Source organism: Onychostoma macrolepis, chromosome 20 (genome assembly GCF_012432095.1).
Source record: "Onychostoma macrolepis isolate SWU-2019 chromosome 20, ASM1243209v1, whole genome shotgun sequence".
Classification (NCBI taxonomy): Eukaryota; Metazoa; Chordata; class Actinopteri; order Cypriniformes; family Cyprinidae; genus Onychostoma; species Onychostoma macrolepis.
Genome location: NC_081174.1, coordinates 30,484,153 through 30,501,454, shown reverse-complemented (window position 1 = coordinate 30,501,454; position 17,302 = coordinate 30,484,153). Strand labels below are relative to the sequence as shown.

Genomic DNA, 17,302 nt, shown 5'->3' with positions numbered 1-17,302 from the left:
GTAGTTTCAGATTACCTGGATTTACTCAGTTAAACATTTGCACAGCAGTTCAAAGAGAATCACACAATCATGTAAATAAGTCACATAAAAATACCTTTATTAGTCTGTAAAAATACACATACACAATGTGCAAAAGCCAATATACACAAGCGAGTGTGTTTGGCTCCCTATTAAGTGGGAGGTTTACTGTAGACTTGATGGTGTTCGTCTTGTTTTGTCGGGACACTGGATTTTGTAGCCCACTCTATACGCCTGCAGATACACACGCGCCTGGTTTATCCTACAACCACAGAGAACACATCAAATTCATCAAAAGTGGCAGTAAAGACATTTATAATGTAACAAAAGATTTCCATTTCAAACAAATGCTGTTCTTTTGAACTTTCTATTCATCTGTGAATCCTGAAAAATAAAATGTATCACAGTTTCACAAAAATATTGGGCAGCACAACTGTTTTCAACATTGATAATAATCAGAGATGTTTTATTGAGCAGCAAATCAGCATATTAGAATGATTTCTGAAGATCATGTGACACTGAAGACTGGAGTAATGATGCTGAACATTCACAGAAATAAATTACATTTTAACAGATATTCACACAGAAAACAGCTATTTTAAATTGTAATAATATTTCAGAATTGTACAGTTTTTACTGTATTTTTGACTTGAGAAGAAAATACTTTTTTTTTTAAAAACATGTAAAAAAATATTACCAACCCCAAACTTTTAAATGGTAGTGTAGAGTTCAGATGAACATATGTGGAGTTGAAATCACTATATATTGTGAAATGCACTGTTACTGTGATACAGGGTTGGAAATTAATAGAGGCTTGATGCAAAAGTGCTAACAAAAATAACAAGAAATTTAAAAATATGGGGATAAAAATAAAACATGAAAATGTGTAATTACAGCATTCTATTTTGATCTGCTTGTTTTGCATCAAAGATTTATTTTTTGCGTTTTTAGCATGAGCAAACACACGGTTCAAAAATGCTTATGCAAATATAACTTCTTTACATAAAAGTTAATTTCTGACTCATACCGTGACAGATTCTGTTGATGTGTGTGTGTGTGTGTTTGACCTGTATTTAGTGCAGAGCTGGACTCCCAGCGGTCCGCAGCGGTCCACGTAACTCTCCCGAAAGCCCTTCCTCACGGCGCGGGCCATACTGACCACCGTCGTCACGACGGGACACACGCTGAGAGAGAGGAGGATGAGACTGCGTTCTGTACTTCACTAACATGTGTGTGTGTGTGTGTGTGTGTGTTCTTACAGTTTCTCACAGCGGATGCCGCTCGTCCCCGTCACACACACACAGGTGTTCAGAGGCCCGCAGACGCTGCCATGCTGACAGGGAGGAACACACGGCGTAGTGACAGCTACACACACACACACACACAATTACATGAACACATCACTGAACATAAACACAACAGGATGAACAGGAGAATCACTGCAAACTGAACTAAACAAAGGAATCTACAGAAGCTAATGTTAATGTTATGAATTTCTGTTAGGCTGCTTTGAAACCATAGAAGTGAATAAATTATATTGAATAATAATTTTGTGAGTGACTTATTGATGATTATTGAAAATGCAAAGTCGGCAACACCTAAGCTCCAAAAGTATCAAAGAAATTTTTTTTTATAAAAAATTCACATAGAGTGTAACGTTTCGAGCACACAGGCTCTTCATCAGACAAATGAACAACACTGATATGCCTCTATTTATACATGTGAACAAAAGGTCACATGACCTAACACAATATAACCAAAATAATAATAATAATAATAATGAATAAACCAAAATAAAGAATTTTTTAATGTGAGACAGGCCAGATCACAGCAGATTCATTCATTGGATTCCGGTGTTTTCATGTCTGATATAACCTCTGAGTCACGGGATAGTAACGGTGGTACATCTGTAGAGGACTATAATTCTAGTGAATTACATCGGACTGGTTTTAGAGGTAAATCCACTTTTGTTCCTTTCAAGAATAGAAATGCCTCTTTGGACACTTATTGTAGGCTTGTAGAAAGTGATGTTGTATCTATATTCAAATCTAAAAAACAATATAAACTTGCACATAATTTGACCAAGGCACAACTGTCGCAACTGGAATCACTTAAAAAAGATTCGTCTATAGTGATTCAAAGTGCTGATAAGGGTGGAGCAGTGGTGATTTTAGATCGAAAAGATTATGAATTTGAAATTCAGAGACAACTTTCTAATTCGGCTCTCTATAAAAACTTGAGTACGAATCCTTTGGCGCATTTTAAGACATCTGTATACAATACTTTACAACTTTTTGTAGATTCACATCAGCTGACCAAAGATGAATACGAATATATGCGTGTTGAATATCCGATTACACCGGTATTATACACGTTACCTAAAATTCACAAACCGTACAGGGCAATCCCTTCTGGTAGACCCGTAGTTGCAGCAATTGGGTCACTGACAGAGAGAATTTCTGCTTTTGTTGATTTCCATTTACAACCTTTAGTCATGTCTTTACCTTCTTATATTAAGGACACGATGGATTTTATTGTACTTATGAATAATGTGAAATTACCTGACTATCCTGTTTTTCTAGTCACCATGGATGTTGAATCGCTTTACACCAATGTTCCATTTCAGGGTGGGTTAGAGGCTATGGAATTTTTTCTTGATCAACGTCCGGGTCAGGTACCAAGTACTACGTGTCTGAGTGATTTGGCAAAATTGGTGCTTTCACATAATTATTTTCTGTTTGGGTCAGATTATTATTTGCAGATTTCAGGGGTTAGCATGGGTTCCAAGATGGCCCCAAGCTTTGCATCCCTATTTTGTGGGATGTTTGAACATCAGTTTGTGTTAAACCCTGGGGTAAATTATTTTTTGAGACACATTGTTCTATGGAAACGTTATATCGATGATGTTTTTTTAATATGGAGTGGTGCTGAATCTGAGTTACTGGAGTTTCATAGTTTGGTAAATAATAAATGTAGTGCGTTGAAATTTACTATTGAATTTCATCAAGAGAAAATGAATTTTTTAGATGTGCTTGTTCTTCGCACTGCATCGGGCATCGAAACTACTTTGTATCGTAAACCAACTGACCGTAACACCATCTTGCACGGACAATCTTATCATCCTGTGTCATTAAAGCGTTCGTTACCAATTTCACAATTTAGTCGTATTCGCCGTATTTGTAGCAAAGATGCAGATTTTCAACAGCAATCACAAATCCTATCGGAGAGATTCAGAAAACGATCATATCGAGAAGAGTGGATCCAGTCTGCAGCGAGTCGTTTTAAAGATGTATTGCAACAGGAGAGTCTTGTTAAAAAAACTAAAAAATGTAAACGTCGGGTTAATTGTTATATTCAATATTCGCCTGTTTCGAAGGACATTCATCATGTTTTATTGAAACATTGGCACATCGTAGAGCGTGATCCCGGTCTCAAGAAGTGTTTTGATGAACCACCTCGTTTAGTGTATAAGAAAACACCCAGTCTTCGTAATATTTTGGTCAGATCTGATTTGAAACCTGCTCCTCATTTCTTGAATAAAATACCGTATGGGAATTATAGATGTGGCAACTGTCAACAGTGTAATTTCACATATAAGATACTTTGTCCCCGAGAGGTTTAAATGAGGACTTTGATATTCGTCCATTTCTTTAAATATGGAATGCCTATTCAATTATGTGGCTTTTTATACAGCTCCAATAAAGGTTTTGATGGTATTGGTTGAATTTATGTATGTAGGCAGGTATTAATTAATGTTGTTGTATTGTTTATTGAGAATTGTATTTTATTATTTTTCTTTGTTGTTGTTTTTTCTTTTTGACTGCGGTTATTTTGGTTTATTCATTATTATTATTATTATTATTTTGGTTATATTGTGTTAGGTCATGTGACCTTTTGTTCACATGTATAAATAGAGGCATATCAGTGTTGTTCATTTGTCTGATGAAGAGCCTGTGTGCTCGAAACGTTACACTCTATGTGAATTTTTTATAAATAAATTTTTCTTTGATACTTTTGGAGCTTAGGTGTTGCCGACTTTGCATTTTCAATATGCTTCTACTTGTTTTTTAGTCGAGCACCCATTTGAGATAGATGTGCGTGCTGTTGTTTGCTCTTTTTGACTTATTGATGATGTCATGATGATGGAGAGAATGATGTCACGTGCCTGTCTCACAGAGGCTTCCAGTAAATCCATCCACACACTGGCATCTGTTGAGTCCCACACACACACCACCGTTTCTACACGCCGACACACACCTGATGGGTTCTGCGGAGGAAAACACACACACACACACACACACACACACACACACACACACACACACATGAAACACGGATATAATTAGTGTTTGTGATCTTAAAGAAATTTTAAAAGCTTTTGAAAGAAGTTTGTTTCTGCTCAAGGCTGCATTTATTTGATCAAAAACACAGTAAAAATCTGAAATATTATTAAAATTTAAATAGCTGTTTTCTATGTGAATATCTGTTAAACTGTAATTTATTTCTGTGATGCAGCTGTATTTTCAGCATCATTACTGCAGTCTTCAGTGTCACATGATCTTCAGAAATCATTCTAATATGCTGATTTGCTGCTCGAGAAACATTTCTGATTATTATCAATGTTGAAAACTTTATTTTTGTGGAAACCGTGATGCATTTAATTTTTCAGGATTCACAGATGAATAGAAAGTTCAAAAGAACAGCATTTATTTTAAATAGAAATCTTTTGTCACATTATAAATGTCTTCACTGCCACTTTTGATCAATTTCATCCAGGGGTCATCAAACTTGTTCCTGGAGCTAATCAAGGTCTTTCTTGGTATCGAATAAAAATCTAATTTTAATTGAAATGTTTCCAGGTCAGTTTGGTTATTAAGATTAGCTTAATTTAAAAACAAATGCAGTCTAATTCAGTCCTCTTTTTAAACTTGTGTGTGTGTGCCTACCATATTTTGAGGACAAATTTCTACCCAGAAGTGAGCTAAGCCTACAAAATCTACCAAAACCTCCTTTTTTGGGGAATCCACATTTGTAAAAACAGGATAAAAAAATGCAGATAGTTTTCTCTTAGAGTTAGCGTTTGGGTTAGGTTAGGATTTATAATAGCTGTAAATAAGAGATGTATGGAGTGTTCCCATATGGATATCAAAGTAAAAGAGAAAAAAGTGTGTATTTGTTCACCGATCTGACAGCGAGCTCCTGTCCATCCGTCTGAGCAGCTGCAGGTGTTGATGTCCACACACTTCCCTCCATTCACACACGGAGGAGAACACAGCGCTGCAAACACACACACACCTTCAGTACACATCTACAGAAAACAATGCTTCAGATCACACTCACACACACACTCACGGGTGAGACACTGCGGGCCGCTGTAGTCGGAGGGACACTGGCAGGTGTTTGGAGCGACACACCGTCCACCGTTCGCACAGGGCAGCTCACACACGGCTGAAACACACACACATCAGCATTAGTGTGTGTGCGTGTGTGAGAGAGTGTGTGAGATGTGGTCAGTGTTACCTGTGTGGCAGCCGTCACCCGTCCAGCCCGGACGACACAGACAGACGTTCCACCTCATACAGGATCCTCCATGAGCGCAGGGTGGAGAACACATGGCTGAAACACACCACAATAAATACATAAAACATGCGCATGCATGAATGGAAATTAATTTTAAGGCACTTTTATTAAAAAATTTATATTTTTATTCAACAAAGATGCATTAAATTGATCAAAAGACATTTCCAATGTTACAAAACATTTCTATTTCAAATAAATGCTGTTCTTTCTATTAATCTGTGAATCCTGAAAAATAAAATGCATCACGGTTTCCACAAAAATATCGGGCAGCACAACTGTTTTCAACATTGATAATAATCAGAAATGTTTCTCGAGCAGCAAATCAGCATATTAGAATGATTTCTGAAGATCATGTGACACTGAAGACTGGAGTAATGATGCTGAAAATACAGCTGCGCATCACAGAAATAAATTACAGTTTAATATATATTCACATTGAAAATAGCTATTTTAATAATATTTCATAATTTTCACAGCATGTTTGATCAAATAAATGCAGCCTTGTAAAAATAAGTGATTTCTTTCAATAACATTTTTTACATTCATCCATTTTAGACAGAATGTACAATGTATTTTAAAAATGAATACCCATAATGCAATGCAGGCCACTTCAGAAAAAACTGTCTGTCAGATGTGTAAAAGAGTCAACATATTAGCTTAGAATAATATAATAATAATTATATGATATTAGCATAAAAGTAATAGTAATAATAATAATAAAAGGTAAAAAAATAACTCATTTTGCTTTAAACTCAATCACACGACACATTACCTGAGCATCCTGGTCCAGGATATCCCGCCGGACAGTCGCAGGTGTTTGGAGCGACACACACTCCAGAGTTCAGACAGGCAGGTTCACACAGCGCTGGAAAATGATGTACGGTCGTGAGGAGGGTTTTCTGGTTGATCTAGTGTTATTGTGTCTGTGTGTGTGAACGGCTGTGACTCACGTTGGCATTTTGTTGGGTCGTCTTTACGTAACTCAAAACCTGAACGACAGCTGCAATTAAAACCACCAGCGTGATTCATACACACCTGCTCACAACCACCGTTAAAACTCACACACTCGTCCACATCTGCAGACAGAGACGCAGAAAAAAGTTAATCAGTATTTAATAATAATAATAACAATTATTCAAAATATTAAATTAAAACTTCTCTTTTGCTGATAATCAGTTGAAATACAGTCACACAAAACGATTTTTCTCAGATTTAGGCAATTCATGTGGATCACATATATAAAAAGAATTCCCCGTGTTTGGTATTGAAAAATATATGAGACAGTCAATAGTTTTTTTTTGTATGTTTTACCGATGCAGGTTCTTTGGTCTGCGCTGAGCTCCCATCCTGCTCTGCAGCTGCACTGGATGCGACCCTCAGCACCCAACGAACAGATATGATCACATCCACCATTCCTCAAGGCACATGAGGTCACATCTGCCAAAACAGAGGCACACATATGCATGCATGCATTAAATGGATGGAAAATGTGAGACAGGTGAAAAATGCATACATGTAAAGGATAAAAAGTGTCTGTATACAAAACTTAGAAAATGCATGCACGCAAAGAATAAAAAATGCATGCATGAAAAAGATAGAAAATACATCCATGCAAAGGATAGAAAATGCATGCACGCAAAGAATAAAAAATGCATGCATGCAAAAGATAGAAAATACATCCATGCAAAGGATAGAAAATGCATGCATACAAAACTTGGAAAATGCATGCAAGCAAAGAATAAAAAATGCATGCATGAAAAAGATAGAAAATACATCCATGCAAAGGATAGAAAATGCATGCACGCAAAGAATAAAAAATGCATGCATGCAAAAGATAGAAAATACATCCATGCAAAGGATAGAAAATGCATGCATACAAAACTTGGAAAATGCATGCAAGCAAAGAATAAAAAATGCATGCATACAAAAGATAGAAAATGCTTGCATACAAAAGACCAAAAATTTATGCATACAAGGAATAGAAAATGCATGCAGGCAAAAGACAGGAAAAGAAAATGCATAAAAAGGACAGAAATAAGGATTTTCCTACATTTTTTTAAATACAAGAGCTGCTTATTAAAATTATTTATGCAAAACAATAAAAACATACTTTACAACACACACACACACACACACACACGCGTATTACGTACTGACGCAGGTGGTGTTGTGGTGGTCTAGCAGCAGAGGGAAGGGACAATGACATTCATGACCCCCTGGTGTGTTTGTGCAATCGTGAGAACAGCCTCCATTCTGTAGTTTACATTCGTCTATGTCTATAAAACACACAGAGCTGTGAATGAGAGAACATCCACTCTAAAACAAAAAACAGACTTTTTAACTGGCCATAATTTGAGGTGACAGTACACTGACCCACACAGCTGCGTCTGTCGATGTGCAGCTGATACCCGTGCTGACACAAGCAGAGAAACGAACCCGCTGTGTTTGTGCAGGTCTGTTCACATGTGTCATTACTGCTCACACACTCGTCCACATCTACACACACACACACAAACATGTGCAATGATTATTAATTTCATTACGCACTGGTTAACTGTCCACAAATATGTTGCAAATGTTTTGGTAATACAAAATATACAGGTAGATGTCATGCTAATAAAGTACATGAACTGAAATCAAAATAAAACCAATGAAATCCAATGGAAGAGCAGAATTAAGTTAAAATTAATTTAAGTGACTGAAGTGAACTAATTTGTACTAAACTGAACTGAATGGAACTAAACTGAATTAATATGAACTGTAGCTGAACTGGAATGAATTAAACTTAACTTAACTAAAGTGTACTGAATTGAACTTAAGTGGAACTATACTGAATTAACCTAAACGGAATTAAATTCAAATTAAGTGCATCAAAAATTAATTAAACCAAATTTATTTGCCTAAACAGAAATCAAAAGCATTATGCTGAATTTAGTTGCAAGTTGAATTAAACTAAAAGGAACTAAACTGAATTAAGATGAACTTTAATCCAGAATAAAGTAAACTGAACTGAATTCAACCTACTGGAACCAAATTGAATTAAATTTCAACTGAATTGAACTGTAATGCATTGAAAGTCCAAAACTGAATGAGTCAAACTGAATTAAATTCAACTTAAGTAACTGAAGTGCACTGAAATGAATTAATAGAACTGAATTAAACTGAATCTAACTGTCACAAGTGAAATGAATTGCATAGTACTAAATTTAATTCTGTACTAATTTTTGAAAACAGAATATTTAAAAACAAAATCAAATTCAAAATATTAACAAAAATGATTATAGTATATCAATGATACTAAAATAACACTAACGGTAGCTGAACTGAAATAATGTAAACTGACCTGAATTCTACTGGAACAGAACTGAATTGCATTAAACCAAGTAAAAAACAAAACAATTTGCATTAGAAATCACATTAAAAGGCTGAAATTCTGAAGAAAAAAACTAAATATTCATTATCAAAAAATGCAATAAATAAATATATAAAATCCTTTAAAAGTAAACAAAAAATAATTAAAGGCGTCATATGACGATGTTAAAAATAACATTATTTTGTGCATTTGGTGTAATGCAATGTGTTTACGCGGTGTAAGGTTTAAAAAACACATTATTTTCCACATACTGTACATTATTGTTGCTCCTCTATGCCCCGCCTTTCTGAAACATGTCGATTTTTACAAAACTCATCATTCTGAATAGCGCAGTGTGCTCTGATTGGCCAGATACCCAGTGCATTGTGATTGGCCGAATACCTCAAGTGTGTGATGGAAATGTTACGCCCCTTACCATATTTGGAAACACACAGCCTCTCCACGACACGGCGGCAACAATACTACAGCGACAATAAAAGTTAAGTCTTCTTTCTTTGCGTAAACATTTGGGCGGTGTTATGCAAATCGTCCAACACAGTGATGTAGATTTGTGGGGGCGTGTTTAAATGAGCTGTTTTAGGAAGGCGTGGACGAGTCTTAACTTTTAGAAAGAATATTTCTTTGGGTTTGAGACTTTAGTCTTTGCTACTTTTACTTTACGAACAGCTTGTAAAAGACAAAGGAAAACTTGAAATTGCATCATATGACCCCTTTAATTCATTAATAGATAAATACATTGTCATAGCTTGATTTACATGTATCTGAGGTGTAATAAACAAAACCTGAACCTGAAATGAAATTAATTACACCCAAGCTGTACTAAAGTGAACTGAATGGATTTAAATGCTGGTCTGACTGAACTCAGTGAGGCTGAAGTGAATCAAACTGAAGTGAATCAAAATGAAGTGAATCACACTGAAGTGAATCAAACTGAAGTGAATCACACTGAAGTAAATCACACTGAAGTGAATCAAACTGAAGTGAATCACACTGAAGTGAATCAAATTGAAGTGAATCACACTGAAGTAAATCAAACTGAAGTAAATCACACTGAAGTGAATCAAACTGAAGTGAATCAAACTGAAGTGAATCAAACTGAAGTGAATCACACTGAAGTGAATCAAACTGAAATGAATCAAACTGAAGTAAATCACACTGAAGTAAATCAAACTGAAGTGAATCACACTGAAGTGAATCAAACTGAAGTGAATCACACTGAAGTAAATCAAACTGAAGTGAATCACACTGAGGTCTCACACCTGTGCAGTTGTGCAGATCTGCAGAGATTGCGTATCCAGCGCTGCAGACGCAGCTGTACGTCCCCAGCTGATTCATGCAGTCGTGTTCACACATTCTGTTATCCTGAGCGCATTCGTCCACATCTGAGCAAAGCACAGTCACAAGCTTCTTCATCATCATCATCATCATCAGAACATCACTCAGACTGCATGATGCGGATCTCAGACTGACCGTAGCAGGAGTGTCCGTCTCCGCTGTATCCCTGCAGACACTGGCAGAAGTACGAGCCGATGATATTCCCACAGCGAGCGTTAACATCACAGCCGTGATCCCCGGTCAAACACTCGTTTATATCTGGGTGGATACAGCAATAATCAGACTCAGAGTGAGCTTAGTGTCCTTGAGATACTATTACAGTCTTTATTTATAGTTTGGATTAGTTTTTTATTTTCCATTTTCTATTTTTTGTTACAATTTTTGTGCTTGTTATTTTTAGTAGCTTCTGTTTGAAGTTTTTATAAAATTGTATTTCAGTTTTAGTTTGTTTATTTCTTTCAACATTTTATTTCAAGTAACATTTTTAGTTATAGTTAGATATTACTTATTATTTAATTATTATTCATTTAAATATTAATGCTTTTATTATAAATATTATCTCAATAACTCAACAACACATTTGCATTTGCCCAGTTCTTTGATGTTGGTTATTTATTATTATTATTATTATTAATGGCCACTAGATATGCAGGTGAACAAATACAAATACAAACAAATACAGGTAAACAAATACAATAATTTATCTTTTTAAGTTTTTTTTTTTTTTTTTTTTACTGTTTATAAATTGTTCATAAATTTAAATTTTACATTTCAATATTTAATTTTAATTTAATTTTCCCCCACATAAAAGTTTGGAAACCGTGCATTAGATGGAAGTGTGTGTGTGTGTGTGTGTCACTCACCTGCGCAGTGTGTGCCGTTGCCACGGTAACCGCGCCGACACACACACCTGTAACTGCCCAGAGTGTTTTCACACTCGCCTCGACCGACACACACATGCTGCTCCTCCACACACTCGTCCACATCTGAGAACAACGTCAGCATCTGTTCATTATATACACACTCAACACTTTTACAACACACACTAAACTGAGTTCAATCTATCGAATAATGCAGGTTAATTCAGCATGATGTTAATGATGTCAACTGTAAGTCATGAGGAAACAGAGGTGAGCTTTCAGAGAGATGAGGAACTGCAGCAACTACCTTCACATATAAGAAAACCTGGACACTGAGCACCTGAGAGACACACAGACAGGCTGAGAATATACAGTAATCAAGCCACTGGTTAACAACAGCCAAAGCTTTACTGCAGCGGATGCACATCAACACAAACATGTGACTGAAAAAGTAAAAAAGTTAGCAAAGGATTGTGCATCCTGAGAACAAAGAAAACATCTTATTAATAGGCTGAAATGATGAAAAAACTTTATAAAGTGATTGTCACATAAAGAATTCACAAATCAGAACTGTCTTTTTTTTTTTTTTATAAAATCAATCAATCAATACATTTATTTTAAATTAATAAATCTAATACATTTATTAAATTACATTAAATTAATTTATTTTTCACACTCGTGATTAAGATGTATTACAGGTGTAACAAAACCATTGAATTAATATATGATTGCTTCACCTGACATTTTTAAGAGTCATTAAATCACAACTTTTATTATAAAAAGAGTAAATGTTTTCAAAAACACATGAACCAACAGGAAAATATTTCATTTCTAATATCTAAGCACAAGGGTTATTACAGTAAATTATCCTAATCAAAAACCATAAAACAATTTTTGTTACTTAAAATAAACTTTAACTGAAATAAAATAAAACTTTTTTTAACTGTACAAACAAATGATAAAATTATCAATTTATTATAAATAAATTATTTTATTTCATTTAGTTGCCAAGGAAACAGTTCTCATTTTTGTAGAATAAATAAATAAAAAAGAAAACATAAATAAAAATAATAAAAACTGTACAACACACTAAAAATTTACCAAAACTTTAACTAAAACGAAAACAGAAAATATTCAACATAATTTATATTTTTTTAATTATGATACCAAAGTAGCCCTGCTTGGCACATGCATGTAAACTAGGATATTTAAAAGATTTCTCTTTATGATAGTTTCTGGTGTGATTCTAGATTCAGACACAGAGCAAAGCCGGTTAAAGCTATGATCGCAGACTCGTACCGACACACGCGGCTCTGTCCTCTCTGAATCCGGCCTGACACACACACGCGTAACTGCCGTCTGTATTCACACACACGTTACCCAGCTCCCTCCGGCAGCTCTCCTCGAAATTACACTCGTCCACGTCTGCAGAGACACAGAACCGGCTTTAAACATTCACCTGATATTGCACTGCATTACACAATTAAACTAGAAAAAACCCTGCACTGTTCCATAATCGACTCATTCGTTACACAGAGTTACTGATAGATGTTCAACAAATAAACAGGCAATATAACTAGAAATAATTCTCAGTTATTTGACAATTGCATGTATTTCTAAATGTACTCATTAACTAACTAGTTTGCAGGGTTATTATAACAACTAAAACCACGAAAAAACAGTTTCACTACTTGAAATAAAAAATTAGACATTACCTGACATAATATAAAATATTTAAAAAAAGAAATAGACATTTAAAAACAAAAGAAAAAAGAAAAACTGTAAAGTCACAACAGAAATTGTGACAGACTATTTCTTATTTTCTTTTGATTAACCATTACAAGGTCCAATTAAAAAAATGAATACTGAAACATAATAATAGATCACAATAAGATCCATAATATGCATTTTGAAAACAGGGTGAATTTTATTTCATGCCAACTTTAAAATTAAAATAAAAACAGAATATATAAAAAAAAATAATTATTTGGTATTTCATACCCAAGGAAACATTTCTCATTTTCATGGATTAACTATAATAACTAATAACTAAAAGCAGAACCTAACAGTTGTTGGATGACTATTCAGTTTGTCTGACCATCCCTGAATGAAACACACAGACACCGAACGCACCGACACAGCTGTGTCCGTCGAGCGCCAGCACGAATCCCGCCGGACACGAGCAGGTGAAAGACCCCGGTGTGTTTGTACACACGGCTCTACTTCCACACGCCTGCAGACCTGTTACTGCAGCTAACACACACTCATCCACATCTACAACACACACACACACACACACAACAACACAGTGTTTAAACTCATAAACCCAGCTGAAAATAGATAATGTTAAAGGAGTAGTTTGCTGAAAATGTGCTCTGCCTCGGGCCATCCAAGATTGGGATGAGTTTGCTTCTTCATCAGATTTGGAGAAATGTAGCGTTGCATCAGTGTCTCAGCAATGGATGCTCTGCAGTGAATGGGTGCCGTCAGAATGAGAGTCTGATAAAAACACCACAATAATCCACACCACTCCAGTCCATCAGTTAACATCTGGAGAAGACAAAAGCTGAAACATTAAGATGTTTTTAACTAAAATACGAGTCCATAATCCATGAAAAACACTTCCTCCAGTGAAAAAGTGGTCTAGTGTGAATCAGGAGAGAAATCTGCACAGATCAAGCAGCGTTTACAAGCCAAAACAGTCCAAAACAGCTTTAAACAAATATGTGGCTTTTTTCACTTTTTCACTTATGGACTCGTATTTTAGTTAAAAACATCTTAAGCTTGTTTCAGCTTTTGTCTTCTCCAGATGTTAACTGATGGACTGGAGAGGTGTGGATTATTGTGGTGTTTTTATCAGACTCTCATTCTGACGGCACCCATTCACTGCAGAGCATCCATTGCTGAGACACTGATGCAACGCTACATTTCTACAAACCTGATGAAGAAACAAACTTTCTCTTGCTGAGAAAGTTAAAGTTAGTAATGTTTAAGTGTGTTTCACAGGATTGTGTTTGTATGATGTACTCCTGCACACCTTGACATCCCTCCACACTCATCAGGTAACCACGGAAACAGCTGCACAGGTAGGATCCAGGTGTGTTTGTGCAGTTGGCATGGTAACCGCAAGGCCCCGGGTCGCCCTGGCGACACTCATCAACATCTGAAAAATGAGAAAAGTATATTTGACATAATAATGTATTATTTATCAATTAGTATTCATAATACATTCAGTGATTACACTCATTAATAAAGTGTGTTTGACCTGGTAATGAAGGTTTGTGTGTCGTTTCACTCAAGTTGCCAGTGGTGAATGTAACTTCAATCTAAAAGCAAAAAATTTTAATTAAAAAATTTTAATAAAAACAAAAAAATATAAAAATAGTAATGAAAACTATAAGAGTATCTCAATGACCATGACATTTCTCCCCAAACCATCTTTACTGTAATGCATGGAAAAAATACATATGAAATAAATATCAAGAAGTATTTAATGATTAATAAATAAAATATTAAAATAATTAAATTTACAAATTGCAAAGAATACTTTACGTATACACAAGAGTGGTATTTATTGTACTGAATTTAATGTATTCTGATTTAAATATAAAAACAATTTATTTGTGTCAGGGCCTTTTAATTACTGTAATAAAGGAGAATTATGAATGTAATTGTGCTTCATTGTCATGAAATAGTGCATAAAAAGGTTATTAATACACTATTTGGGAGGTAAAAGTTGTAAAAATAAGAATATATGCATGTAAAAGGGGTGACGTCCACCCTGAATCTCACCTGGTCTGTGGTCTGCTGTGTGTCGATGTGTTTCAGAACTTCATTCTCTTCTTGTTCAGCGCTGAGAGTCACAAACAACATGAGAAACACTGACAGAAACCGCCTGACTGACATCCTGCAGAGGAACATCATTCATTCACAATCTGAGACACCAGAACCATCAAACATCTGAACAAATGCAGCAGAAGAACCCATAAACACACTTCAAAGGGAGCAAGAGTTCAGACAAAGAGCTCCATAAAGCTGCTGCAGGTTTGGGGGTCGAGCTGCTGTCAAGCCCAGACATGAAGCAGACAGACATCATCTTCTCTAACAAACAACACACACAACCTCTAGACATTATATATATGCATATTTGTCATGCAAACACAGTTCTGACTCTTTGGAAGTCGTGCAAACAATTTAGGACACAAGTAGTTGAGTAATCAAAAACACAGGTTACACTTTTTGTTACATTGCATTACAAAGCTGCAGTAAATGCATTACAGCTGCACTCATGAAATGATTCGCACAGCATAAAGAAAACAGAAAAACATGCCACAACAGAAATAGTCAAAATCCTTTCTGCGTATAAATGATTATAAATGATTTCACTTAAAAACACACCTGGAACAGCGGAGATCTCGCGCGGCACAACAGCACGACGATCTCTAAACGACTCTTTGACTGACTCGGGAATCACGACTCCCGAATGAATCTTGAAGGAGTTGTTCAGAAGTGAGTCCCGCGCCGTGTTCCGTTTAAACTAAACTGTAGTTTTAACATTAACACCGCTATCTTAAGGCACAAAAAACGCAATGCAAATTTCTTAATGACGGAGTTAAACGTTTTTTTTTTTACTGATTCGTTCATTTGAATCGAATAGACGAGAATCTTGAATCTTGACAATCACTCCCGCGGAGTGAAATTGATTCCACATCCTGCAGTTTAACTCTTTCCTGTCCATTCATGGACAAAATCGGTACAACATAGAAATAAAGAAAGAAAAATAATCCTAAATACGGTTTTATATTGTTTAAATGTTCTTTCTACCACTTATATGTAAATACAATGAAAGAAATGTTATCTAAATTGCTATCTATTTGAGTATATACTGTATCCATCTAAGTATCTAACCAGCAAAAATCAATCTGAATATCTATACATTAGCGCCGTCAAACGATTAATCGCATCTAAAATAAAAGTTTGTTTACATAATGTGTGTACTGTGGATTTTATTATGTATATATAAATACACACATACAGTATATATTTAGAAAATATCTACATGTATATACAGTGGGGCAAAATAGTATTTAGTCAGCCACCAATTTTGCAAGTTCTCCCACTTAAAAAGATGAGAGATGAGAGAGGCCTGTAATTTTCATCATAGGTATACCTCAACTATGAGAGACAAAATGAGAAAAAATCCAGAAAATCACATTGTAGGATTTTTAAAGAATTTATTTGCAAATTATGGTGGAAAATAAGTATTTGGTCAATAACAAAATTTCATCTCAATACTTTGTTATATACCCTTTGTTGGCAATGACAGAGGTCAAACGTTTTCTGTAAGTCTTCACAAGGTTTTCACACACTGTTGCTGGTATTTTGGCCCATTCCTCCATGCAGATCTCCTCTAGAGCAGTAATGTTTTGGGGCTGTCGCTGGGCAACACGGACTTTCAAGATTTTCGATGGGGTTGAGATCTGTAGACTGGCTCGGCCACTCCAGGACCTTGAAATGCTTCTTACGAAGCCACTCCTTCGTTGCCCGGGCGGTGTGTTTGGGATCATTGTCATGCTGAAAGACCCAGCCACGTTTCATCTTCAATGCCCTTGCTGATGGAAGGAGGTTTTCACTCAAAATCTCACGATACATGGCCCCATTCATTCTTTCGTTTACACGGATCAGTCGTCCTGGTCCCTTTGCAGAAAAACAGCCCCAAAGCATGATGTTTCCACCCCCATGCTTCACAGTAGGTATGGTGTTCTTTGGATGCAACTCAGCATTCTTTCTCCTCCAAACACGACAAGTTGAGTTTTTACCAAAAAGTTCTATTTTGGTTTCATCTGACCATATGACATTCTCCCAATCCTCTTCTGGATCATCCAAATGCTCTCTAGCAAACTTCAGACGGGCCGGACATGTACTGGCTTAAGCAGGGGAACATGTCTGGCGCTGCAGGATTTGAGTCCCTGGCGCAGTGTGTTACTGATGGTAGCCTTTGTTACTTTGGTCCCAGCTCTCTGCAGGTCATTCACTAGGTCCCCGTGTGGTTCTGGGATTTTTGCTCACAGTTCTTGTGATCATTTTGACCCCACGGGTGAGATCTTGCGTGGAGCCCCAGATCGAGGAGATTATC

The 17,302-nt window shown here is 35.9% G+C and overlaps 1 protein-coding gene across 1 annotated transcript; it reads right to left on the bottom strand.

The window, feature by feature from the left end:
- Positions 1-76: 76 nt before the first annotated feature.
- Positions 77-15,671, bottom strand: si:ch211-221n20.8 (fibrillin-3). Its single transcript, XM_058754849.1, has 22 exons — positions 15,565-15,671; positions 15,162-15,267; positions 14,959-15,073; positions 14,432-14,492; positions 14,204-14,329; positions 13,300-13,440; positions 12,466-12,591; positions 11,170-11,292; positions 10,442-10,564; positions 10,231-10,353; positions 7,972-8,094; positions 7,752-7,874; positions 6,910-7,035; positions 6,549-6,674; positions 6,371-6,463; positions 5,539-5,634; positions 5,371-5,466; positions 5,200-5,295; positions 4,184-4,285; positions 1,278-1,383; positions 1,086-1,202; positions 77-280 (listed from the first exon to the last, which is right to left on the bottom strand). The coding sequence occupies exons 2-22, from the start codon at positions 15,260-15,262 to the stop codon at positions 184-186; spliced, it is 2,340 nt and encodes a 779-aa protein (XP_058610832.1). The 5' UTR covers positions 15,263-15,267; positions 15,565-15,671; the 3' UTR covers positions 77-183.
- Between the last annotated feature and the right edge of the window lie 1,631 nt (positions 15,672-17,302).